A 24892-nucleotide genomic window follows, 5' to 3' on the forward strand; every position below is an offset into this window, starting at 1 on the left:
ACCCAGCTTTACCACAGGAGGGCTGTATCTGTCTCTCCGCTGTGGTATTGACGCCTCCTTCTAAACGATTGCTAAATTATTGGACTGGTACTACCTCGCAAGATATTGCACAAAGCTTCACAAAACAGAAGTTCAGCACAGTTTTCAAGTGCGTTTGGCCTCTTTACGCCTAAATGATTCAAATAAATCACCTGCCCTGGATTAGACCGGTCTGGCTGAGCTACCCTGGATTTTGATAAAATAAATCCCCTGGGCTTGATTAGTCAGGTCTGGCTGAGTTACCCTAGGTTTTGATAAATCATCTGGGCTGGATTAGTCAGGTCTGGCTGAGTTACCCTCGGTTTAGTCCTTTCATAGATAAGGGCGTTGGAAGAGAATTTGTACTAAAGAAATGAAAGGTAAAGTAGAATTAATTTCAGCTCATTTACTGACATTCTTATTTCTGTTCACGCACTTTTGTACCTTTCATTCAAATAATAAACACCTCAGTTATTTTCGGGACTAGAACTGTTCTTAAACTAATTTAACTAGATTGATGAAACAGCATTTGAAATATATTTTAAGAGAATTCTGATGTTTTAAAAAAGAACATTTTGTGTTATGCAAATGTACACATTTATCAGCAAAAAAATAAATGAAAATGTTTTCAGATAAGACCAACAGCCATTAACTCACAAGCCAAATCAATGATTAATATCCGATTCACCCCACAATCAAGCTTAATTAAAAACAGTTAAAATGAGCTTTCGCACTTGCTAGTTGCCAGATATGGCAGTTGGTCTGCACCAGGGGTGTCCAGTCTTATCTGAAAAGGGCCGGTGTGGGTGCAGGTGGTTGTTTAAGCCCAGCACTAAGACACCTGATTCAACTGATTTACTAATCATGCTCTTAAATCTAGACCATGATAAAATAGAATCAGGTGTCACAGTGCTGGGGTGAAACAAAAAACCTGCACCCACCCCGGCCATTTTTTGAATAAGACTGGACGCCGCTGGGCTACACTATAAAATGGTGGGGATTTGGGGATTTTCTGCAGGGGCTTAAACGGGAAGTCCCTGCTTTCCCATCTACAGTGCCCAGGGTTCGAGAGGGTTTGCTGGCCTGCATGAGAGCTCTGGAATGAGTCTGAATGAAACAACTGCACAAGAACTCTAGTGCCTGGGATACTTGACAGTGTATGACTGGTTTTCTTTATTTTTCTGACAACCAATAATCTTTTGTAATGTTTCTGAATTACTTTTGTTTTCAATTGCAACCAATAATCTTTTGTAACGTTTCTGAATGACTTTTGTTTTCAATTGTTCACAATGGATCTTTTTTATTTATATAATTGTAATTTTTTTTTTTTTACAATTTCTGACCAAAATGTTGGAGTTAAATTACGGCAGAACTGACTGGGGAAAAAAACAATAGCTTTAATATATTTGATGTTTGGTTTAATATAAATAGTGGAAAATGTCTTATGATTTTTCAGAAATATGGTGAAATGGAGAAAAATATTTTTTGTAGAATGTTTGATTTGTTGGGATAACGAAATAAATCCAAAAATGTTGCAGTTCTTTAGGTTTCTGTTTCCTGACATGAAGCTAATGATTATATTGAGTGACGTCATAAAGTCATTTTGGACAGTGCGCCGTCTTTCACCGAGTCGAATCATTTGATTCGGTTCGACTAACTCAGTCCATTCATTTGATGGGAGCTTGCCGTTTGACTTGGCGCTGTACGTCGGAGTTGCGGTCGCATCGTCTTACGTTGCGCTTTCGCCCGCTCTATTATGGGAAAATGCCCGCACCATAACACAACCGCTCTGCGTTTGATCACGCAGGCTCACGGCGAGCGCAATGTGGTGATCGACCTGTAGTTGAACGGGACCGATTGAGAAATACAAAAACATTCTTATGGTAGCTACTGCAAAAGGCTCTTGGTTTGAGATGGGAATTTGAATTCGTTGTGTGATTAGGCTACATGAGATTGCATGTAAAGGAATGAATCCAAATACAAGTTATAGGGATGAATCAAAATACAAGTTATCTACATATTTTATCTGTTTGGCCAATTTAAAAGTCAACTTCATAGCCAGATCAGCGTGTCCGAAGATAGGCTACAGCAACGCCACATTCGGCTTGGCCTTTTCAAGCATTTACGACGCACAGATAGAATAACAATGACGCAGACAAACAGAAGAACGCAGAATTGTTGACGCGGAATTTATTATTGTGAAACGAAACTTAACTTCCGATGTAACTCACGAGCTCACGTCGCGCGCACCTCACTATGTGCAGAGACCGCGGCTATCACCGATTCAGCAACACAGTCAAACTAACTGAAGGAAAATAGACCCACGTTCACTGACGCAAGGTACGGCTCTTTATTGTGGCTTGTGGTGCTGATGGTTATTACGCTTACGACTGCTGAACCCATTCGGTCTTTCCAAACAACAATACAATTCTGAAGCGCTGGTAATTCGTAAAGCTTTATGAATTATGTATAGTAGGCCTATTTTGAAACTTAACCAACTGCCATAGCCGGCTATCGAGGTTTAAATGGTGGACGTCCTGTTAATGTAAGGGATTTGACTATGCACTCTCAAAAATTCAGTGATAACTTTTTACAAAACTTCTTATGCGCTCACTCGTCCCCAACGGAGAAAATATTTTGCTGAAGTCTGATCTGTTTACTTTTTCGTCCACGTAGATCATGTTGTGATGGAACACTTCAATGGGACTTGGGTGTATTTTGGGTAGACCTTGATTCATTGACTCATTTGACCCAATTTCGTTGACGGAAATCAATTTTTTTATGAATTTCATCTGGAAACTTCAATACTAAGACTTTCACTTCGACTGCGCTGGACGTTGATGTGCGTATTTGTTTTGTCTACAAACAGACGGTACTATTGTATGGTTCTTATTCTTGTTTAATAGTGTGCCCGGATATTTGTTCTTTATTTACCATTATTTAGCCATTGTTTTAGGTAACAGTTGCTATATGTTTCGTTTGACCATCCCACTGACCACTGTTGCAGTCTCCAGGTGAAACGAAACTGAAAGTTGAAAGCGCAGTACCCTGTGACAGGGAGGAAGATAGTGTTGTGATTCGTACGTTTGTAAACTTCTTCGTCGCAGGTGAGTGGCTTCCAGCACCGTGATCGTGCACGGAAAGACAGAAGGGGAAGAAAATGGACCGCGAGGCTAATAATCAGGGTGATGCAACGCCAAAACGGCCGCAGGAGGAGCCTGGCGGTAACGTTAAAAAGAAGGTGGTATCCCATAACAACGTGCCAGAAACGGTTTCCTCTCGCGATTGATTAAAAATTACATTGCCAATGCATATAACAAAACAGGTGAAATACCGCCCCCCCATTTCGTTTTGGCTCATACCGATGTGGATTTCATTAGGACATTGTATACTGATCTTTCAGGCTGGGTGTTTGTCATGGAATTTGCAGGTGCCAGATTCCTAACTTTCCTCATGTTTGCCATTTGTGTGAATTTCTTCGTTTTTAGTGCTTTTAGTGGTAGCCTACGGTGCTATTTGTATAGGCTTATGCATTTTAACAATAGCTTATTGCCAAACGCGATGGGAAACGAAGTGCCACAATGTATACAGATTCCGGAATGCGTGCGCTGGGATCAGGATTCTCATCAGTGTCCGTTGTTGCAATCAGAGGTTTGATGCCTAGCGCTCCTTCTCCATTACGGTATCATCAGTGACTACAGGCACTTATCGAAGACTAAAACATCGCACTATACAGCATATTGTACCAAAACAATCTTTAATGAAATAAATGTTATTTTACGATATAAACATCTTATGCTATGAAATAAAACTGTCTTTTATTTTAGTAATGCAATTTGAGCATGCTCTAGTTCTACTAACATTCCATTAGCATACGCTTTCTTTCGTGATGGACTGAATTACACGATTAAATGCACCAGCCCATCAATGTATTTCGCTCATAGGCTGTAGCATCTGACAACTGGCTGTTTATTTATTTATTTATTTAAATTTCAAGAACTTGTTACCTTTGCTGCAGTTGTGCATGCTATTTAAATAATTTCCCATTGACTGCTGCACATGAGATCTATGAATTAATTTATGAAATTAATGTTTAAAACAGTTTCAACAACTTTCTTGTGACTGCTCTGCGACTTCAGCCAGTATTTTCTGTGACAAACACCCAGCATTACGGATCTGTAGTATTTTCCCCTTTAAATTAATCAGCTATGAAACGATCATTTCATAGCTGTACTTAAAAAAAATTCTTCTGGGGTGGCTTGCCCCCAGACCCCCCTAGACAGCTCTTGGGGTTTAAAGGCGCTTTGCACTAAAGGCCAAAATTTAGAAAAGCAATCATACAGAGTCTGGGTTACCGTTGAACTTGATGTTTGTGATTATGGTAAGACATTCTCATAAAGCAATTTTATAAGCAAAGTTTCGAAGGCTGTTGCATTTGTTTCAACAGCAGGAGTTTGCGTCTACGCATTGTGCATCTCAGCTGATGATTGAGGACAAATCGTGGGGCTTTGACATGTAACTCTCACTTTTAAAACTTTCACCCAGCAGAGGAGACGGAGCAGGAAGGCGAATAAAGGAAAGCAGGAGAGAGAGAGACTTCTGCAGGACAGAGAGAGATGTCTTCAGGAGAGAGAGAGATGTCTTCGGGAGAAAGAACAGTCTCTTCAGGAGAAAGAGCGATTTCTTCAGGAGCGAGAGAGATGTCTGCTGCCCAGCGCTTTCCCAGAGGCCTCTGCATTCTCAGGAGCCTCTCTGGAGGGCATGAGGCCTGAGGAAGCACCAGGGAAGGCGGAGACACCTGGCCCCGTGGGATTGGCTGGTGCTGTGGAGGAGGGGCCTGACACGCCTCAGGATACGGACCCTTCAGTTGTGCCTTTTCCACCACCAGGCCAAACTGCGCCACCGTCTGGCCAACCTGCGCCACCACCAGGTCAAACTGCGCCACCAGGCCAAACTGTGCCACCACCTGGCCAAACTGCGCCACCGTCTGGCCAACCTGCGCCACTACCAGGCCAAACTGCGCCACTACCTGGCCAAACTGCACCACCACCAGGCCAAACTGCGCCACCGTCTGGCCAACCTGCGCCACTACCAGGCCAAACTGCGCCACCGTCTGGCCAACCTGCGCCACTACCAGGCCAAACTGCGCCACTACCAGGCCAAACTGCCACACCGGCCAAACTGTGCCACCACTAGGCCAAACCTGTGCCACCTCCCGGCCAACCTGGCACTACCATCCTGGCCAAACTACACCACCACCTGGCAACACCACACCTGGCAACTACACTAACACCTGGGCAAACTACACCACCACCTGCCCAGCCTTCTCCACCCACCCCCTCCAAAAACCAAAGTGATCTTCCACATGACTCCACCACTGCTGACCTGCAGGAGAAACGACCGTCCTGCCAAAGCCGCTCTACTGGGAGAGAGTCGACCAATCAGAGCGCAGAAAGTCTAGCGAGCGCCAGCCCATCACCCAATCCTGGGGCAGAGGCGGAAAAGAGAGTGGAAACTGAGAGGCCCGCTTCCAACCCTTCCACAACCGAAGGCTCTGGAGGGGAATCAACCCCAGGACCTGGCAGGGCCGAGAGCGCAAAGCATGCTGGGATTTGTGCCAGTGACCAAAGCATCAAACACAGGAAGGACACGGCAAACTCCCAGCAGTCTGCGGCAGAGGAGGAGCGGAAGCAGGGCACCATGGGAAGGCAGACCGCCGAAGCTGCTCAGCAGCAGAGCCTGGAGTCGGCACAGGCTGGTCCTCCAGAGAGAGCGCGTGGAGTACAGGGAGAGCAGGTAGTGTTCTTACTGCCCTTAGTTTAAATAAGACTTAAAGAACTTGTGTCCTTTTTTTTTTGGTTGGACCGCAACAACAGGGCCAGCCCACAAACGCGAATGTCTGTGACTGACTGCGTGATGAAGTTACACCATTGGATGGCTGGTCCAGCCATATACTAGGTTTTGACCTGGTCTTGTTGTATTTCACTTGGTTTTCTCCATTTTATTTCAGGAATCTGACACAAATCCAAGCACAGGGAATGCTGGGAAAAATCCCCAACGTGGTGGAGAGGTACCTGCACGCTCCGCCCCCACTGGATCGCCTGTGGACACGCCCCCACCTGAGAACAAGGGGGCCACTTCAGATCAGTGTGATGATGAGGGCTTTCAAACAGTGTCCTCAAAGAGGAAGAACAAAAAGATGACACACCCACCTCAAATGTATGTCTGTCACTATGGTTTCCAGGTTCAACATCCATTATCATGATGAATACATTTTTAACAAGTGTAACTTCAGAAGCCCTTCATAGAGTATAGCAAGCCTATTTATGAGTATGGCATTACTACTTTATGAAGCATACACCTCCATTATATTGGCTTACCTCAGCATTTCCGAAAAGCAAGAAATTTGCTGATGTTGATGTGACATGTTAAAAGTAGACCTAAATGATCTTTTGGGGTTTTAATTAGGCGATATGCATTTTAATGACATTGATTTTGGCTTTTGTGAATGGGATTCAATCATTCAAGTTTTTAACAAAATTAATTTGAACTTTTTTTAAAAGGATTTTTCACACAGCATACCAGAGTGCTGTGGCACACTGATTGTGTTCTGTTTGTGAAAAATAACACTTTGCCCACAAAAAATAATGTATCTGTATTTGCTTTCATAAAGCAGAATATTCATTTGTTACTGGTTTATAAAATGTAATGGCATTCTTACAAAGGCCATCATAAAACAGGATATTCATTTATAACTGGTTTATAAAATGGCAATGGCATGGGTACAAAGGCCCCGTGTGTACTTTATGACGGCTGTATGAAGTGTGAGTGTTACCATGATGAATGATAGTGCTGTTGACCGTGCTCCTTTGAGTCTGCTGATTTTTATTGCTTTATTGTTGACTTCAAAAGCCCACAGAGTCTACAGCAGGAAACTTCAACAGATAGCGTCACTGTCTGCTTCCACGCCATCTTGTCCAAGGACTTCAATCTAGACCCACAGAATGATCTGGTTTTCATGGTGCCAGGACAGCCTTTAGGGAATTGGAATGATGTGGTAAAAATGGAAGCAAAGTAAGTAAAACGTTTTGATGAAGAACATGTTTAAGCTGCAGCAAATGTATTCAGATGTGTATTAACATTGCACTTATAGTTACAAAAAGACTACAAGTTTACTGCAAAAGACTACAAAATGACTGAAACCTACAATGAGTTCATCCTACCAACAAGTATTGTCCTACTAGCTAACGCCAGATATAGCCAATATTCTGGTTGTCATAGTTCTCCATTGTTATCCAAAAACTATTAAAACAAGTCAAAGAGACTTACGGTTGTTTTGGTCAGCATAATTCATCATTAAGATGAACCTGGTCTTTGTACTTTTTCCTGAAACAACGTTATGAAGTGACAGCTAACCCTTTTTCGATATCTGGAAAGTATCAAATGTATGCAAAAGCGTGGCACCGGCATACTGAAAACAGTTCCCATCGAAATGAGCAGTTTACTCTGTTTTGAAGTAAATTTAGTAAAAACTATCCTGGCCACGTTTCGTGATAATAGCTGGGTTTTCTGAAAATGAAAATGTGTCTTTCTGAGCCGTATTTAACGGGTTCACTGCACAGTTGGAAGAGATGGCTTCCTGTTTGAGTGCTAAATGAGGCAGAAGTATGTCTGACAGGATATTCTGACAGTCGGGAATTACGCTGGGCATATGCTTTAAACCCTTCTTCCTGCCAGGCCTCAGGAGGACACATAAAAGGTTCATGTGTGGTCCACAATGCCCCCCCATTACAATGACCAACTTTATTTAGCAGACTTTAGCCAAAGCAGCTTACAGAAGATGCATTTAGCATGGCTAGATAAGATAAGATTTTACAGTTTGTAACTGTAGGACAAACTGTAAAATCAGAGCATAAATGTTTTAAGCTTTTACATAACTGGGTGTAAAACTTTTGTCACTGAGGAAAGGCGTGTGCATAATGTCAAAAAAATGCCAGCATTATTTAAACACTTTTTATATGTGTTCATTATTTACACTTTTTGTGGTGCTTTTGTCTGAGGGGTCCATTTTTGTTAAAATGAGATGACATTGATTTGATTTGCTAAACAGATACCTTTATTCACAGTGCTTTACAGAGCTTACAGCCTATTTATACAGCTGGATATTTGACACATGCAATTCACGTTAAGTACTTGGCTTAAGGGTAAAATTGTTGTGCCCCACCTGAGATCTGAACCTGCAACTTCCAAACCTACATTTCCAACACTCTATATTTTGTGTTCGAAATGTGTCCCATCTGTGAACATGAGATTGTGTCAATAATTCCAAAGGGAAATGATTAAGCATGTTAGGATATACTGATCCAGGACATCACATTTATCCAATTTGCTAATTCAACCCAGTACTAGCACCAAATACTAACCGTCCATTTTGTTCTGTGTTTTTGTAGGCATTTAGGAGAGCATGGTTACCTAGTGCAGGGACAAATAAGGATATCCAGAATGATTGTAGGTGTCCCCATACCCTATAAATACGCTGTGTACAAACCAAGAGAGGCTGGACACGAACTTCAGTATGAGTATATTTACAAAATGGATGCAAAAGGAATTGTCAACAGGTGTTTACAAGTTATGAATCTTCAGACCCAGCAAGGTAAATTACTCTCCAGTCAGCTGGACTTTAGCTCTATTTCATTCAACATCATTAAGGTGTCACTTATTAATTACAAAAAAATATATGTTTGTAACATGAGCAAATTGATATAAGCTATAATGTAAAAATGTGGGCAAAAAAAGTTATGGTTTGAATCACAATAAAATAAAAAAATCCCATTAATTGCAACTAACAAAATGGGTTGAAGCTATTGGTTGCTGTTGATGACTGGGTGAATATCATTTCACACTATTGGCTCAGATCATGAATCATTGACAGAATTAGTGGCGTGTTGCATTATATTAATTTGGACACAATTCTCCATGGACTTACATGTGCATCTTGTTACTTCCTCCACCATCTTTGTCCTGGTTTGTTTTTGTTATGTTGCCTGTGTCTCCCAGGGGAGTGGCATCAGTATGATGACATCATATGGGCCAAACCAGCAAGCGGCATGATTACAAGCGTCATAAGCTTTCTTGGGATGAATGAGAAGAGAGATATCGCTAGGGGGCGCCACCTAGCTGGGAAGGTCATGCTGAAGATGATATTTGATCTGCTAAGAAGCTGGAGCGCAGTGAACGTGGAAAACTTTTTGATTCATCTTCATCAGTTCTTTACAGTTAACTGCAGCTCCTACGTCTTTGAAGGAGATAGGCCAACAGTGTGGGAATCTCTTGGGTACGGCGTAGCTCAGGTGAGTTTCTTTGTTTCATTCAGTCAGTTAAAAAACAAGGATACATTTAGCCAGCACTTGTATCCACAGCAACTCAAATACAGTGCAGTTAGATTTTCACTAGAGCAGTCCAGGATAAGTGCCTTGCTCATGGGTTCAATGTCGGCGTCCTACCTTGGCCCTGAACCTGTTATGTGAGCGGCAGCGCAGCATACTCGGTAAGGAACTGGGATTGTAAATAAAAGGTCATAGGTTCAATTCCTGGGTCGGACACTGCCATTGTACCCTTGTGCAAGGTACTTAACCTGCATTGCTTCAGTATATATCCAGCTGTATAAATGGATGCTATGTAAAAAAAAAAAAAAAAAAAAAAGTGTAAGTCGCTCTGGATAAGAGTGTCTGCTAAATGCCTGTGATGTTACGAGCCGCAGGGTGGCAGTTTAGTATAATGGGTAAGGAACTGGTCTTGTAACCTAAAGGTCACAGGTTCGATTCCTGGATAGGACACTGCCATTGTACCCTTGAGCAAGGTACTTAACCTGCATTGCTTCAGTATGTACCCAGCTGTATAAGTGGATGTAAAGTGAATGTTATGTAAAAGTTCTGTAAGTCGCTCTGGATAAGAGCGTCAGCTAAATGCCTGTAATGTAATGTAATGTAATGAGCCCACTTCCCTGACCACTACAGACCAAGGTGAATTGAACATGTGTGTTGATTCTGTAGACCTAGATGCCGTCTAAATATATGGACAGCTAGTGCCGTGGGACGCATACCAAAGCAGAAGTGCTGACACTGTTAATGCGGATCTGGATACAGTCAATATTTCAGCTGTATCTCTGTAATGTGTTTTTTCTCTTCTCAGTGATCAAAGGGAAAAGTGTTTAATCTATGTTGGTCCATGTTTGGCTCCTGGGTCATTAGTTGTATAGCACTGGTATTGGACATACAGTTACATATCAAGCTTAGACATCAGGATTCTTACTCTGTGCCTCGTACGTTTTTGCTACCCAGGTGAAAGGGCTTTTGAGAGAATTCCTGCTAGAGAATGTCGTCCCACAGAAAGAAGGAGGTGGAGAGAAGACACTCCTCAGAGACCCCCTGAAAGCAGGGCTGCTCATAACCATGCTAGTTTGGCATGAGTACCAGGAGCTGCACAACACTGAGGAGCTCTCCTACATGTGTGACCTACTGTGCCTACCGCAGATGCCCAGAAAAGAGTTCCACGTGTACTGGAGAGACCTCACCAGTGGATTCCAGGATCCGCTATGGTGCGTGCTGGCTACTGCGTTCTACTAAACTGTGTAGCACAGTATGTAATCACACACATGTAACTGCAATAACGGCATGATTAAATGTGTAATCGCTCATGTGCAACTCCGATAGTCGTGCAACTAAGCATGCAATTGCACACGTTAACTCTGAAAACTGCATGACTAAGCATGTAATTACATTCTTGTGATTGATAACAGATCAACTAAGCATATAATCGCACACGTTTAACTCAGGTAACTGCATGGTTAAGTGTGTAATTGCACGTGCACTCACATAACTGCGTGACTGAGCATGTAATTGCACACGTGTGACTCTGCTAAGTGCGTGACTACACATTTAATTGCATGTTACTCCCATGGTGGTGCAGTGGTTAGCACTCGTGCCTCTCAAGTAAATTCCGAGTTTGAGTCCCGGCTGGCCCGGATCCTCTCTGCTGGAGAGTGCTCCCCATGTTCACGGGTGCTCTGACTTCCTCCCACACTGAAACACACGTATGTCAGGTTAGGTCTGCTCCTGCCCTTGGTCTCACCTGGAGTTGGTCCCCAGGCAGCCGCTGCCCTTAAGTAACTTAAGAGGGAAAATTACCTCATGGGTTCAGTAACATATCTTATTTTACAACCACATGACTAATCGCACATGCATAACTCTGTTAATTGCGTATGAAATTCTGCATGCACAAAAGGAGGCTTTGGACTCTTTTACTGCTCCGAAGTTTTAATTATTTTTTTTTACATTTTTTGTGTGAAACTTTCATTTTTCTCTAAACATTTTTTTAAGGCCACTTATTTTAAATAATGAATCTTTTTTCCAGGATGTTGCTTGTGTAAATGAACTGAAATGAGTTTGAGTTTTTTCTGATATGTTCTGCTTGCTTTTCCCCAGTTGGTTAGAGGTGCAGAAGAGTCTAGAGTATTTCTGTTCCCTGGCACTGAAAGAGAAAGTGGAGAAGTGGATCCTGGTGCTCCCACTCCTGCATCTGCTGAGGGGCGACTGCAGACCCTTTGAGCCTCTTTCTCCTTCCCTAACTCCCTCCGTGGGGTTCAATCCCTGGGCAGGCCTGAGGGAGATCAGTCTGCCTGACTTGCAGTCAAACTCACAGTATACAAGGTATGAGTATAAGATGCAGTTTCTTTGTGTTCCTGTCAGTTTCATCTACCAGGGAACTGTACGTCTGGTGCATTACACTGAAAATCATTTTCAAAAATTCATAATCAAATAAGCATTCAGAGTACACAGATTTGCTCTACACAACAAATGAGGTCACAAGCTGTGTATCACAGTCTGTGATTTATGTGTGTGCGTGTATGTATGTGTGCATGTGTGTGTTTGTGTAGGGCTCTCATGAAAGTGATGGCAGAGCACACACACCTTGTGGAGGTGGACAGGCTCCTGTCCCGCTCGTGGTTGTATCTGCTGGGGGTGGAGGCCGTGAAGGAGTTCTGTTCTTCTGTTCCTGTGGACCTCCATGATGTCCTTCAGTGGCTGTGTTTTCGGTTGGGGGCCGAATTCTCTCGCAAACATGAGGTGTGTGTCCTGCCCTTTCCCCACTCCTGAAAAACCACCTAACACTCTGGCCCACTGCTCCCCACAGCCCCCTGTCTCTGTGTCTTCTGTTCTCATGTCTGCTGTTGTCCTACCCCCCCATAGTCCTGCACTCTGTATACACACACTGCTTGCTATTCATAATTTTTTTTTATGATTCTCCTGAGAGTAGAGCAGTTCTGCTAGCAACCAGCAGAGCTACAGGGTCAATTGCAGTGTGCCAAAGTTTTTAGTACATAGCTATGTATTAACATGGGTTTCCAAAGAACTGTACTAATGCAGGATTTGCTGAATATTAAGTTTAGGAAAGTCATGATTGCAGCGTGTAGTTGGGAATTCCATATCAGCTGATCCCCAGCAAGTCTCCTGCTGATCCCGAAGTTCACTGTTGGTCATTTAGTGTATATTAATATGTTGTGTATGAATGGTTATGTTACAGGCAGTGCAGGAGCTGCTGGTGTATCTCAGTCAGTCAATTAAGGAACAGAAATTCAGGTAAGAAAGATCAGATTCAGCCTGACTGTTCTCTCTCATTCTTATGAATTTTCAGTAGCACCAGCAACATACTTCCTACGTATGAAGTAATAAATACACTGAGCCTTCTCTCTCGCTCATGTGTTTCTCACACATTCTTTAGAGGGCGGTACTGAAACTGCACAGGAAGTGGTGCCACTTTTGGCGAGAGCACGCCACTTCTGCTGTGTCATTCATCTTTGTTTCTTTTCCAGGTGTTATGATGCAGGCTATGGGAAAAATTGCTTGACTGTGTCACTAAAACTTCTGGAGAGGATTTGCCAAGCTGCCATCGAGCAACGCTTCCACAAGCTCCCCACAGCATGTGCGACGCTTGTCTCTGCTGTAGCAGACTTCACTGCCAGCGTTCATGAGAATGTATGATATTTTTGGGCATTCCTGTAACCCCGACTCACATTTAACTTACATTTAGGCAGCTAGCAGGAGCTTATCCAGCGCACTTTGCACACCTAACAGCTCACACTAACACTACACGGGTAACAAACATCTGATGACCATTCCCTTTGTTAACAATCCATTTTGTTTTGTGAATTCCCCATGCTCAGTGCGCTGTCCATATTAAAAATCATGTCATGATTGCAGGCGATGATACAATTTATAACCAATAATCAATGACCTCATACACAGCCATACTGGCATTAGTACACAAATGCAATGAAATGCTGTGCTGACATGAATGACAAAAAGTATACAAATTTCTTGTTTGAGAGTGAACTGAGTCAATCAATGGCACAGGTGAATGAGCACTGACAGTAATATCCATGTGTCTTTACCTACCATTACCTACCTTTAGGTCTTCTGAAGTCCTGAAGCCATGTTCTGTAAATGCTGATGTTCTTAGCTGTGTCTGACTGAAAAATGTGGTTTTCTGCAACTGTTTCAGCACTCTGAACAGAATGAGGCTCAGCTGAACTGCAGTACTAGTGAAGAGTTAGAACAGATGCTTAAAATGATCAGGGACTGGATGAGGAAGACCTTTGACAACAAGCTGCTCCGCACGGTCACTCAGTCTAGCACTTTCATCTCCAGATGTGAAATAGAGGTAAGGTCCTATCGCAAGCATTCTGTGATCTTCAGTGAACTGATGTACATGTAGATTTGCAAGAAATGTGTTGATAGGTTTTATTAAGATTTCATTTACTACATTTTAGAATTTTTCTGTCACACACTAATTTGTCTTGACCTGTGACCTTTAGGGTTAATTAAACAGTGTGTGTTTCAGGCTTGGAACAACATCCTCTCACTTACCTTAGGAGGAGAACAGTTCACAGAGCTTTGGAGGACTACTCTTCTAAATGATTTTGAAGGCAAACTGAAGAAGGTATTTTAAATGATTACACTCTCTCACACATGTAGGTATATTACATCTACATTAAACCTACACACTGTATCTATATGTATATATACACAAACAGATTAACCTTGGTTAGTGTGAATTTACGAGGGCTCCTCCTCTCACTGTGCTAATTCTGGGCCCACAGGAGTGTAGCATGGACCAGATTGAAATCTACTGCAACCAGATGGAGGAAGTGAACAGAAAGTTCCCAACTTTAAGTGCATGTTTGGAGAAATGCGCTCTGGAGAGTGTCACCTCTGTCTGCCAGGTGTGTGTCTGTGTGTGTGTATGTTTACATGTGTGTTTGAGAGTGTGTGTATGTCTGAGTGTGTGCATGTGTGTATGAGAGTGTGTGTCTGAGTGTGTGTGTGTATGTTTACATGTGTGTTTGAGAGTGTGTATGTTTGAGTGTGTGCATGTGTGTTTGAGAGTATGTATATGTTTGAGTGTGTAGATGTGTATTTGAGAGTGTGTATCTGAATGTGTGTGAGTGTATGTTTGAGATCCTCCCTCTGTTTGTGAGTACAGGGCAGGGAGGAGCGCTCCCTCTTTGAACGGCTGAGGCGTCATGACCTCAGGAAGTTTGGGAAACTGGTGTCCGTGCTAGTCCTGAAGGCCTGGCCCCTTGACACCAGCGAGGGCTACCTGGAGGGGGAGGAGGCAGTCCTGGAACATCTCCTCACCTGGTCTATTGCTAAGGACATCTTCCAGCTGCAAGGTGCCTTTGAGCTGTGGGTGGAGCCAGAGACCAGGCCTAGGGGTTGCTAAGACATGGCAGACAGTGTAGTCTGGACAGGAGTTAGGTCTGGCGCTTAAGGCTCATAAACACAGTGATGCATGCAGGTTCATTCCCAGGCAGGCCACAAGAAACAATCAAATTCCTTCAAAGCAATTTCACTTCATTTTCCTTCACAGTCCAAGTCTGAACTGACAATATCCGCCAGTCAGTATCTACTCAGGTCTTTGTCTCTCAACTGAGATCATCCTCAGCCAGAATGGTCCAGGTCTTTGCCTCTAAACTGAGATCATCCCCCAGTCAGTTCTTTTCCTTCATTTCAGGCACAGATGGAAAGCTCACCGAAGAGCTCACCGACAGTGCCAGGGAACGAATGGCTGTTGCGACGTCCACGTGTAGCAAAGTCTCAAATAAATTCCTCACAGGAAACATCAAGATGAGGAGTCTCAACCGGATCCTCAAGAACAAAGACGCCTTTCTGGAGCTTCTGAAAATAGGTACTCTAGTGGTTTAAAAAAAAATCAATTTATCTAGTCTAATGTTTGCTCTGTCCACAAATGTACCTGAGTCATATTTCATTACAGTAATGAAAGGAATTGTACAGGCTACTGGGGGGCTCATCCTGTTAAGATCCTGTGTATTGGGTGTAGACTGGACCAATGCCAAATGTGGCGGCAGCTCCCCCTTTGGTCGTTCAGGAGTCTGCAGTCTGTCCTCCTCTGACTCAGTGACTGTGCAGCTCAGCTGGTGGACTGCAGTCATACAACATGGTGGTTTGCAGAACTGGGGACCACAACTATGACTCAGCACTCCAAATTTGGAGATAAGATAAAGCTGCATTAATATAAATTATTATTAATGATTGATGCTTGTAATGTCACTTGGAGAAAACAGTAATATAAATCCTATATATCCACGGTGATATAAAGGAGGCTTTATGTTGTGACTGAAGGACATACAATTCTGCAAATGCAAGAAGATTGTCTTGTCTCTCCGTTAGTAATAAATACTGTGAATGTGTTTTTAAATGTGACGTACTTCTGTGCAGATGGTCTGTCTATGAATGAGAGGTGCAGAAACTCTGCTATGAAGAGCCTTATGAAATTCAGGGAGGATGAAGTGAAGAGCATCAACCATGAGAGGGCGCTGCTGCGTAACCTGCTGGAAGTGTGCCAGGCACTACAAGAGTACATTACAGGTGTGTCAGCGTGTGTGTTAGCATGCGTCTATTCCTGTGTGTGTGTGTGTATGTGTTAGCATGCGTCTGTTCCTGTGTGTGTGTGTATGTGTTAGCATGCGTCTGTTCCTGTGTGTGTTTGTGTATGTGTTAGCATGTGTCTGTTCCTGTGTGTGTTTGTGTATGTGTTAGCATGCGTCTGCTCCTGTGTGTGTGTGTGCATGTGTGTAAATATTATAGCACTAATTGGAAAGTTTTTATGTTTTATTTAGCAGCATGTTGTGGTTAGGTTTAATGCTGAGTTTCAGCTCAATGTTATGTGGATTTTAGTTGATCTGGAGGACCTGGAGAGCAAACTCGGAGTGACAGTGGAGGAGAAGACACTGGACGAGTTCATGGAGGTCTATCAACCTGACAATATATCATCTGAGAAAGTGGGTGTGGTCACATGCTTTGAGCTGTCGCCAGGCGTTCGAGAGATGGCGGAGGCCCTGCACGTGTTCAGGAACAGCTTCATCTTCAAAATGTGCTGGAAGAACCAGGCGAAAGCGCTGTCACGCAGTGATGACATCACGGGTGAGATGGGAGCAGCACCTGTGATACGGGCCTCCCTCCATGAGATTCACAAGGAGGTTTTTCAGCCCTGTTACGGTAGATACAGAGAAATCTACAACAACTTGAGAAGCGGTGGGCTCACCTTACAGGAAGTGGACGACATCTTTGAGGACTACACGGGCAAGTATGATGAGCTGACTGATGACCTGCAGATCATGTGCAAGATTGACTCGGAAATGGATAAACACTGGATCCATAAGCGGGTGCAACAAATCGAACAGTACCACGAGCTCCACCTGGCACTGAAGTCTGTTAAAGTCATCATGGAGGCCAAACAGATACTCTGCCCTCAAGGAGACTTTCACATCCTGGACACTCTACTTGGTGCTGTGAGTGATCATGATTTTTCAATATTTTAGTTAAACAACCCAAAATCTTGAATTAGCTTATAGTGCTTTTATGATGAAAGAGGATTTTGATTGGTTTGTGTTTGTCTCAGATTTTTTTTTGTTGATGTTTTAAACATTGCTTTTAAATATGTCTGAGGTACAAATGCATCAAGAATAGAGGCTGATTTGAGCTCTGTTATGGTAAAATGTCTTTAGCACTAGTGCTCATGTCCCTTCAGCAATTTTTAGTGGCATTTCATGTTTTTTTTCCCCATAGAACCTATGACTCATTTTCTCTTACTGGTTACATTTTAACATGAATGATAAGGCATTACTGAACTCCGTTTCATACCTGTTCAGCTCATTGATCAGTCAGTATTTCTGAGGCCCTTCTTACAATGATGAACAGTTCAACAGCATAGGTTAACAATGGAAGGACTTCATATATTCTCATTTGTTTCGTGTCCATCATTATTATTACCTTTATTATACAGTTAAATTTATTTCCTAATACAAAGTGTATTCTGTACCCAGACTGACGCAGAGTTCAAGAGAAAGACTCTGGATCATATTGACAGTGACCTGATTAAAGTGAAGAAGGAGGTGGCCATGACTGAGAAGCAGAGACTGTGTCTCCAGGAGCTCTACCTGAGGAAAAACTTCATCTTGTGGTTGAAAGAGGCTCTGCAAGGTGAGAGAGAAGCAGAGAGTGTCACAGTTCCTCATGTCGGCCACTAGAGGCTGCCTGTTAGCCTTGTTATATTATAGAAGTAGTTCTTGTGTGCAATGTGTATTTAAGTTCCCTGTTTCGCATGTCTTTGCTTGGTTTTTCTGTGAACTTACCCAATGTCTAGCTAGCCATATCTCTAGTCTCCCGTGTGTTTGTCTAGTGTTTATTTTTGTTTCTCTTGTTTATTAACTTCTCCTGTGTTACCTCCTGGATATTTTTTTGTATTTTTTTCCAGTGTAAAGTAAAGTCCCTCTTGATGCTTGTGACAGAAAGAGAGAGAGATGCATAAGTAATGTTACTCTTGACTATACATAAATATATTAACACCATAAATACTTTTGGGCAATATTAACCATATTAATACAGGCAGTATACCACTATTGATATAAACTGTATTATATTTCCTGTTTGTTCATCTGTAATGTTCTATACGGACATACAAATATTTGAGAATGGTAACAAGGCCATTCAGCTAAGCCTGGCCATTTACATACAAACTGGAGAGTATCCAGCACTGCGTCAAGTCTGGACTTGAACACCTTAAGGGTCTCTGCCTCAGCTACATGATTTGACAGAGTGTTGCACACATTAATCGATTCTGTGCAGACACTTTCTGTTACCTTTAGCTAATTTTCAGCTATGGACCCCTGCTCTGTTGGAAGAAGTGATCCTGAAAAATCTTTAGTAGTTTGTTACCTTCTTTTTGCCAAGCTGAAGAGATTAAGTATCTTATTCTACATTTAGACCAGGGGTGGCCAACCCAGGTCCTGGAGAGCCGCAGGGTCTGCTGGCTTTTATTTTTACTTGGCAATTAATTGATCAATTAAAGCAGTTGATTACACAGTTAACTCACCACACCTGGTTTCTTCAGTCTAAGTGGTTGTTGTATTTAAGGTGAAAACAAAAACCAGCAGACCCTGCAGCTCCCCAGGACCAGGGTTCGCCACCCCTGATTTAGACAGTATATATTTGGCCATATTTGGATAAGATCCAATTATGAAAATTTATTACGAAATTTATGCCTGCAACTCGTTCCAAAACGTGTTGCAGGGGCAATTCAGGACGAATAATGATGTGAGAAGTTGAAATAATAAGGTGATGCGAAACAGGTGAAGCAATCGTGTTATAGTATATAAGGAGCCTCCAAGAAAGGCCTAGTCCTTCAAGAGCAACGGTGGGTCAAGGCTCACCAATTTGCCAACAGATGCGTCAGCGAATAATCCAGCACTTTCAGAACAACTTTCCAAAAGTCAAATCGGTAGGAATTTGGGCATTTCACCCTCTACAGTGCACAATGTAATTAAAAGATTCAAGGAATCCAGTCAAATCTCCGTGCGTAAAGGGCAAGACCAAAAACCACATCTGAATGCCCCGAATCTCCGTTCCCTCAGACGTCTTAAAAGTCGTCATGCGTCTGTAATGGATATCATGACATGGGCTTGGGAATGCTTCGGTAAACCTTTGTCAGTCAACACCATTCACCGCTACATCTACAGATGCAAGTTAAGGCTTTATCATGCAAAGCAGAAACCATACATCAACACTCAACACCCTGGGCTCGGTCTCATCTGAGATGGACAGTAGCACAGTGGAAGCGTGTTTTGTGGTCCGACGAGTCAACATTTCAAATAGTTTTTGGACAAAACAGCCGTCATGTTCTCCGGGCCAAAGAGGAAAAGGACAATCCAAGCTGTTATCAGCGTCAGGTCCAAAAGCCAGCATCTGTCATGGTATGGGGGTGTGTCAGTGCCCATGACATGGGTAACTTGCACATCTGTGAGGGCACCATTAATGCAGAAAGATATGTACAAATTTTGGAACAATATATGCTGCCATCCAGATGCTGTCTTTTCCAGGGACGTCCCTGCATTTTCCAGCAGGACAATGCCAAACCACATTTTGCCCGGATTACAAGTGCATGGCTGCGTAAGCAGAGAGTGCGGGTGCTGGACTGGCCTGCCTGCAGTCCTGACCTGTCTCCGATTGAGGATGTGTGGGGCATTATGGAGCACAAAATACGGCAACCAAGGCCCCCTACAATTGCACAGCTGAAGACCTGCATAATAGAACAATGGGGGAAAATCCTGCTTGCTTAATTTAACCAACTGGTGTCTGGTGCCCAAACGCTTAATAAGTGTTATTAAAATAAATGGTGATGTTACACAGTGGTAAACACTTGACTGTCCCAACTTTTTTAGAGTGTGTTGCATGCATAAATTTCATAATAAACGTATATCTTCAAAAAACAGTGAAGTTGATTAGGTAAAACATGAAATACAGTGCAGTGCATGTGCAAAATGAAGAGACATAGACAGGGAGAACGATTTTTGACATATGACGTATGACATAAGAAATCTGATCTCTGCATCTACACTGGTGACATCCAGAGATATGGAACTGAAACGGAAGAGGACACAACACAGAAATGTGGTTAACTGACAAATGTAAAGAATTGTGACAGCCTAAATGTAGCCTGAAGTCTTAAACTGAAAAATGGATGTTATTCTTGCCTTGGTTGTGCAGATCTGAATGAGCTGAAGGTCTTTGTGGACCTGGCCTCCATCTCAGCCGGAGAGAATGACCTGGATGTGGATCGCGTGGCTTGTTTCCATGACGCTGTACTGGGATACTCGTCTGTGCTGTATGAGCTGAAGCCAGATGCTGGATTCCGGGCCTTCAAGGAGGCCCTTGGGAAACTGTGGAAGGCTCTCAAAAATGACTGCAACCTTCCCGAGAAGCTGGTGAGAATCTCTCGCCCTTTTCCATCCCAGAGGGGAAGGTACAGTCACTGCAAATACAAAAAAATAAGTCTTAGCAAGTATTTTAGTCCAATTTTAGACATCACATCTTATTTCTATTACTTTTTTGGTAAATAAGACAAAAGGATTGCCAATGAGGTGAGACCATTTTACTCCTTTCATGATGTGCCAATGGAGCAAGACAATTTCACATGTTAAGCAAAAAGTAGGCTAAGTTAAAACTAAGGATGCACTGATATGTAAATTTCTGACCAATACCGATTCTGAGTATTTGGAGGGGGGGCATTTCAAATCTTGCCATTCCAATAAACACAATTTTAATTACACAGCTTTAAAGCAATGCTGCAATGGTAAACATTTAATTTGTATGACATATCTACACATTCCTCCAACTTAAAATGTATTCTTACAACTGAAAGTGCATTCCTGGAATATCAGTGTTTCGCCAAGAATTTTTTCCAGGCCTGGTGGTACCTATTAATAAAGCCCTAAACAGACGTGGCACGCAGGGTGGCATATTGACGTGGTTGGATGGTGCAATAGGCGGTCTGCAATTTACATTTGCTTTCAAATTTCTGTGTGCTCTGTATATTGAAGACTTGAAATGATCACAAGGAAAGGATAAATTAATTTGCATAAAAATAAGCTGTGTAACCTCTGCCACATTATAATTAAGACTCCACAACTGCATATAGAGCATCTTTAACAATGTTACAAACTTGTGACAAAGAATATTTTTTTAGAACATTCAGTAAAAATATATTAGGTCAAACTAATTTACATTAGATTAATTTAAAGCACCAGGGAGTTGCTTGGTCTGAATTTTGCTATTGGAGGAAAACATAGGGACACACATGGCATTACTTTGCAAGTTTACCAAGGTTTATGCACCTTGTGCATTAATGTTAACATCCTCTAACCTTTACAAAATATTAGCACATCATGAACATAGGAGAAAACGCCACGTTGTGGTAACCAATCACATTTGATCTAATGATCCATCAAGTAAACTGTCCCAATTTTTTTCAAAGTTTAGTTCCACATTCTATATTTCCACAATGGAAGAGTCACTTGTAATTGCCGTATCGGGTTTCCCAATGATCTCCTACAGAGACACCGATAAGAGGAACGCAGCGTGGAGGAAAGTCTTTGAAATTGTCGGTGGCTCTGCTATGGGTGGCTCTGCTATGTAGATATAGCCATTACTATTAGTTATAGGCCTAACTGTCCAGTCTCAATAAAAATCATTTTTGATGGTATCCTAGCTCTGAAAGATGTTAGTCAGCTGCCTAGCTAGACTGTCTAATGTCTAGCTAGTGAGAAACAACCAACAACAAAAACACTGTCTTGCTAATTAGCCAGCTAATGCTAGCTAGGTGGCTGGTAGAAACTATCACAAATAACTAAAAAAAACAAAACATTTTGTTGCTAATATATTAGTTGCTAGTTATTCGTGATCGTTTCTACCAGCCACCTAGCTAGCTAACCAGATATAACTTTGAAGACATTAGCTGGCTAATTAGCCAGACAATGTTTTTGTTGTTGGTTGTTGCTCACTAGCTAGACATTAGACAGCCTAGCTAGGCAGCTGACTAACATCTTTCAGAAATATGTTACTGCAAAAAAGATTTTTTATTCAGACTGGACAATGAACATGAAACTCGACATTAAACTTGGTCAGCATTTAACGAACATAACTGTCTGTCAAAATAGGTGACACGCCCACAAGTGGCTGATTGTGGGATGGGGGAGCGGCACCAGGCGGCGTAGCCGCATACAGTGTGGCTTCACTGCAAGGCTTAATGTTTTTTCTCCAGGAATGGTTGTTATGTGGTTTTAAGTGCCTTGTAGATACTTCAATGTAAGACAACTTCCGGAGCCTTGGGTTGTACACATTAATGTTAGTGTACTAAAAAGGTAAACCACCAAGAAACAATACAGGTGCCATGAAGGAGAAAAAACACTCAGACATTTAAGAAACAGAGTATGAAAGAAAGAAAAATACTGAGCATCTTATAAAAAATTAAACTTTATCATTTTAATTTATTTACTTACTTTACTTTCCCTCCTGAAATGTGTTTTATTACCTGGGTTTCAGCGAGATTCAGAACGTCACCTGGAGTGGCTGAAGACAGTGAAAGAGAGCCATGGCTCAGTGGAGCTGTCTTCTCTCTCCCTCGCCTCTGCCATCAACAAGAAAGGCCTCTACATTATCCGTGCGCAAAACCAGAAAAAGGTAGGGGTATGCAGGAGGGTTGGGGTCAATTCCATCTGCAACTTAAACTCCAGTCCTGGAGGGCCGCAGTGTCTGCAGGGTTAACTCCAGTCCTAGAGGGCTGCAGTGTCTGCAGGTTTATGTCCAGTCCAGGAGGGCTGCAGCAGCTGCAGGTTTAACTCCAGTCCTGGAGTGCCGCAGTGTCTGCAGGTTTAACTCCAGTCCTGTAGGGCCGGTGTGTCTGCAGGTTTAATTCCAGTCCTGGAGGGCCGCAGCGTCTGCAGGTTTAACTCCAGTCCAGGAGGGCTGCAGCAGCTGCAGGTTTAACTCCAGTCCTGGAGGGCTGCAGTGTCTGCAGGTTTAACTCCAATCCTGGAGGTCTACAGTCAGGCGGTGTCTCAATGCCTGCATCCTTAGAATTAAGCTCCCTCGGAAGGCAGTATCCTAACAGAAAAGAAAACTCAAAGGGCAACAAATTTAAGACACACTTTTAAGGCAGAATGACGTCGCAGAGAGTTCACGTATCCAGATGAGACCAGCATTTACCGTTACTGTCCACCTGAGAGGCCAAACGCAAATAAATACGGATTCTGTCATTGTAGCAGCAATTGTCCTGATTCTCTATTTAAGCGAAAACAAAATGAGTTTTACGTTCAGCTAACTACATAACTTCCCACTAGTTCAGCTTCTTTTTTTGGTTTTAACCATACTATCGTGATTTCAGTATGTTTGCTCTATGTACGTCTAAGCCAAGTTAACTCTAAGTTAGCTTGTTCTATTGGAAAGTAACGTGATTACTAGCAAGTCAGCGGGCTAATTCAGGGAAAGCTGACCGAAGCTTAAAAACATTTAAGGTGCAGGCAACTGGATTCACATTGTGGTTATATTCCCCAAAAGTGACAACTGATTCTCTTCTTAATATTTCTTTCAAGTTTTTAACCCAATTATAATCATATAATGAACACCATTAGATTGTTGTGACCTGTTCAACTGTGTATAATAACACTGGAACCTTTAGCTACTGTACACTAACATTAGACTCTATACCAGTTTCAAACTCTGGACGTTACAGTACACCCAAATAAAGACAGTATTTGATTCCATATGTCTACACTTGAAAGATATTTAATTGTTGCTGGCTAACGGTAGGCCTAATTACCGATCCCCTGCATTCTGAGACAAGTTCCAGGGAATATAAGATAATTAGTTCAGCCCTCTGGATGTACTGATAAAGTGAATCACCTGGGATCACCTTCTCACCTGTCAGTGTCCTTCTGTCTCATGGTAGCTGACCTTGGACACAACCCTGAAGCTGGAGATCTTGGAGGAGCACACGGAGGAAGCACAGCAGCAGGAGGTGCAAGGAATGCACTCCTACACCTTGGAGGACCTTCGGGAGCTTCTGAACAAGCTGATGCTGATGTCAAGGAAAGGAGACAAGGGGCAGAGAGGAGAGGTTGACCACTTTTCTGAGGTACAGTTCTGGAAGCGAGAGGTCAACCACCTTCTAAAGAACAGTTCTGGTAGGGAGACATCAAATAGATTTATGAAGCACAGTTCTCAATGTAAGAGGTCACTCAGTTTTTGAAGTATAGTTAGATAATCTTAAGATATGACCAACATTATCACCGGGCACAAAAATAACGTGTGCAAATATCTGTACTGTAAAGTCGCAGAACAGAAAATTTAAAATTAGTTTAAAATATCAAACAAGGATGCATTTATAATTCTCTCTGAGGGAAAGAGTTTGAGGCAGCATATCTATCTGTGGTCACAGAAGATCAGCACTGACACTGGTCTCATGACAAAAAAAGCTCCCCTGGATTTCTTCTGCTGCCAATCTCACACAAACTTCACATAAAGAAAAAGTACTGATACTATTTCAGTCATAAAGGCTTGAACCCTTGTTAATATGATGCTTATTCTTTTACATTTTAATGTGCCATCATTCTCGTTGAAAGATAAAGCCTAAATGAGGTGTAGAAAATTAGCTCTGACTATAAACATGTGATGCATCCTGCAGTTAATTGGGAAGTAGGCTGTTAGGCAGGAAACTGAAACTGCCTGTAATCAGAACGCCAAGGTAAAAGGTGAGGGAAAAGGTGGCTTTCTTAGAAACATTTAAAATATATATTTATGTATTTGTAGTTAAAGGACTTGAAGTTGAAACATACAATGCAAATAACTTTTTGAAAGCATGCAGTTTTATTTCAGTGACTTCAGTTTTCAATTTTTCTATTTCAAATACTACTAAATATACTTTTGATTAGCATGTAAAACCTATGCTTGGGGAAATGTTT

At 42.3% G+C, this 24892-nt stretch overlaps 2 protein-coding genes across 4 annotated transcripts in view; both read left to right on the forward strand.

The window, feature by feature from the left end:
• slc26a11 (solute carrier family 26 member 11) overlaps positions 1-1552 on the forward strand; it is a 15557-nt gene extending 14005 nt beyond the window's left edge. For all 3 annotated transcript variants that reach the window (XR_010328554.1, XR_010328555.1, XM_064324351.1), the window contains one exon: positions 1-1552. This exon is cut by the window's left edge. The gene's annotated coding sequence lies outside the window, so the exon portion shown is untranslated.
• A 3751-nt stretch (positions 1553-5303) lies between these two features.
• LOC135249077 (E3 ubiquitin-protein ligase rnf213-alpha-like) overlaps positions 5304-24892 on the forward strand; it is a 65858-nt gene continuing 46269 nt past the window's right edge. The window contains exons 1-21 of the mRNA XM_064324350.1: positions 5304-5814; positions 6029-6237; positions 6931-7092; positions 8469-8671; positions 9076-9368; positions 10359-10615; positions 11502-11726; positions 11954-12143; positions 12601-12656; positions 12890-13052; positions 13579-13737; positions 13918-14016; positions 14177-14299; positions 14560-14749; positions 15091-15264; positions 15816-15965; positions 16275-16888; positions 17423-17579; positions 20142-20359; positions 22476-22613; positions 23881-24066. Coding sequence (XP_064180420.1) covers positions 5719-5814; positions 6029-6237; positions 6931-7092; positions 8469-8671; positions 9076-9368; positions 10359-10615; positions 11502-11726; positions 11954-12143; positions 12601-12656; positions 12890-13052; positions 13579-13737; positions 13918-14016; positions 14177-14299; positions 14560-14749; positions 15091-15264; positions 15816-15965; positions 16275-16888; positions 17423-17579; positions 20142-20359; positions 22476-22613; positions 23881-24066 — 4062 coding nt within the window. The 5' untranslated portion in view covers positions 5304-5718. The remainder of the gene's footprint in view (positions 5815-6028; positions 6238-6930; positions 7093-8468; positions 8672-9075; positions 9369-10358; positions 10616-11501; positions 11727-11953; positions 12144-12600; positions 12657-12889; positions 13053-13578; positions 13738-13917; positions 14017-14176; positions 14300-14559; positions 14750-15090; positions 15265-15815; positions 15966-16274; positions 16889-17422; positions 17580-20141; positions 20360-22475; positions 22614-23880; positions 24067-24892) is intronic.

The sequence above is a fragment of the Anguilla rostrata genome, chromosome 2, assembly GCF_018555375.3.
Source record: "Anguilla rostrata isolate EN2019 chromosome 2, ASM1855537v3, whole genome shotgun sequence".
Classification (NCBI taxonomy): Eukaryota; Metazoa; Chordata; class Actinopteri; order Anguilliformes; family Anguillidae; genus Anguilla; species Anguilla rostrata.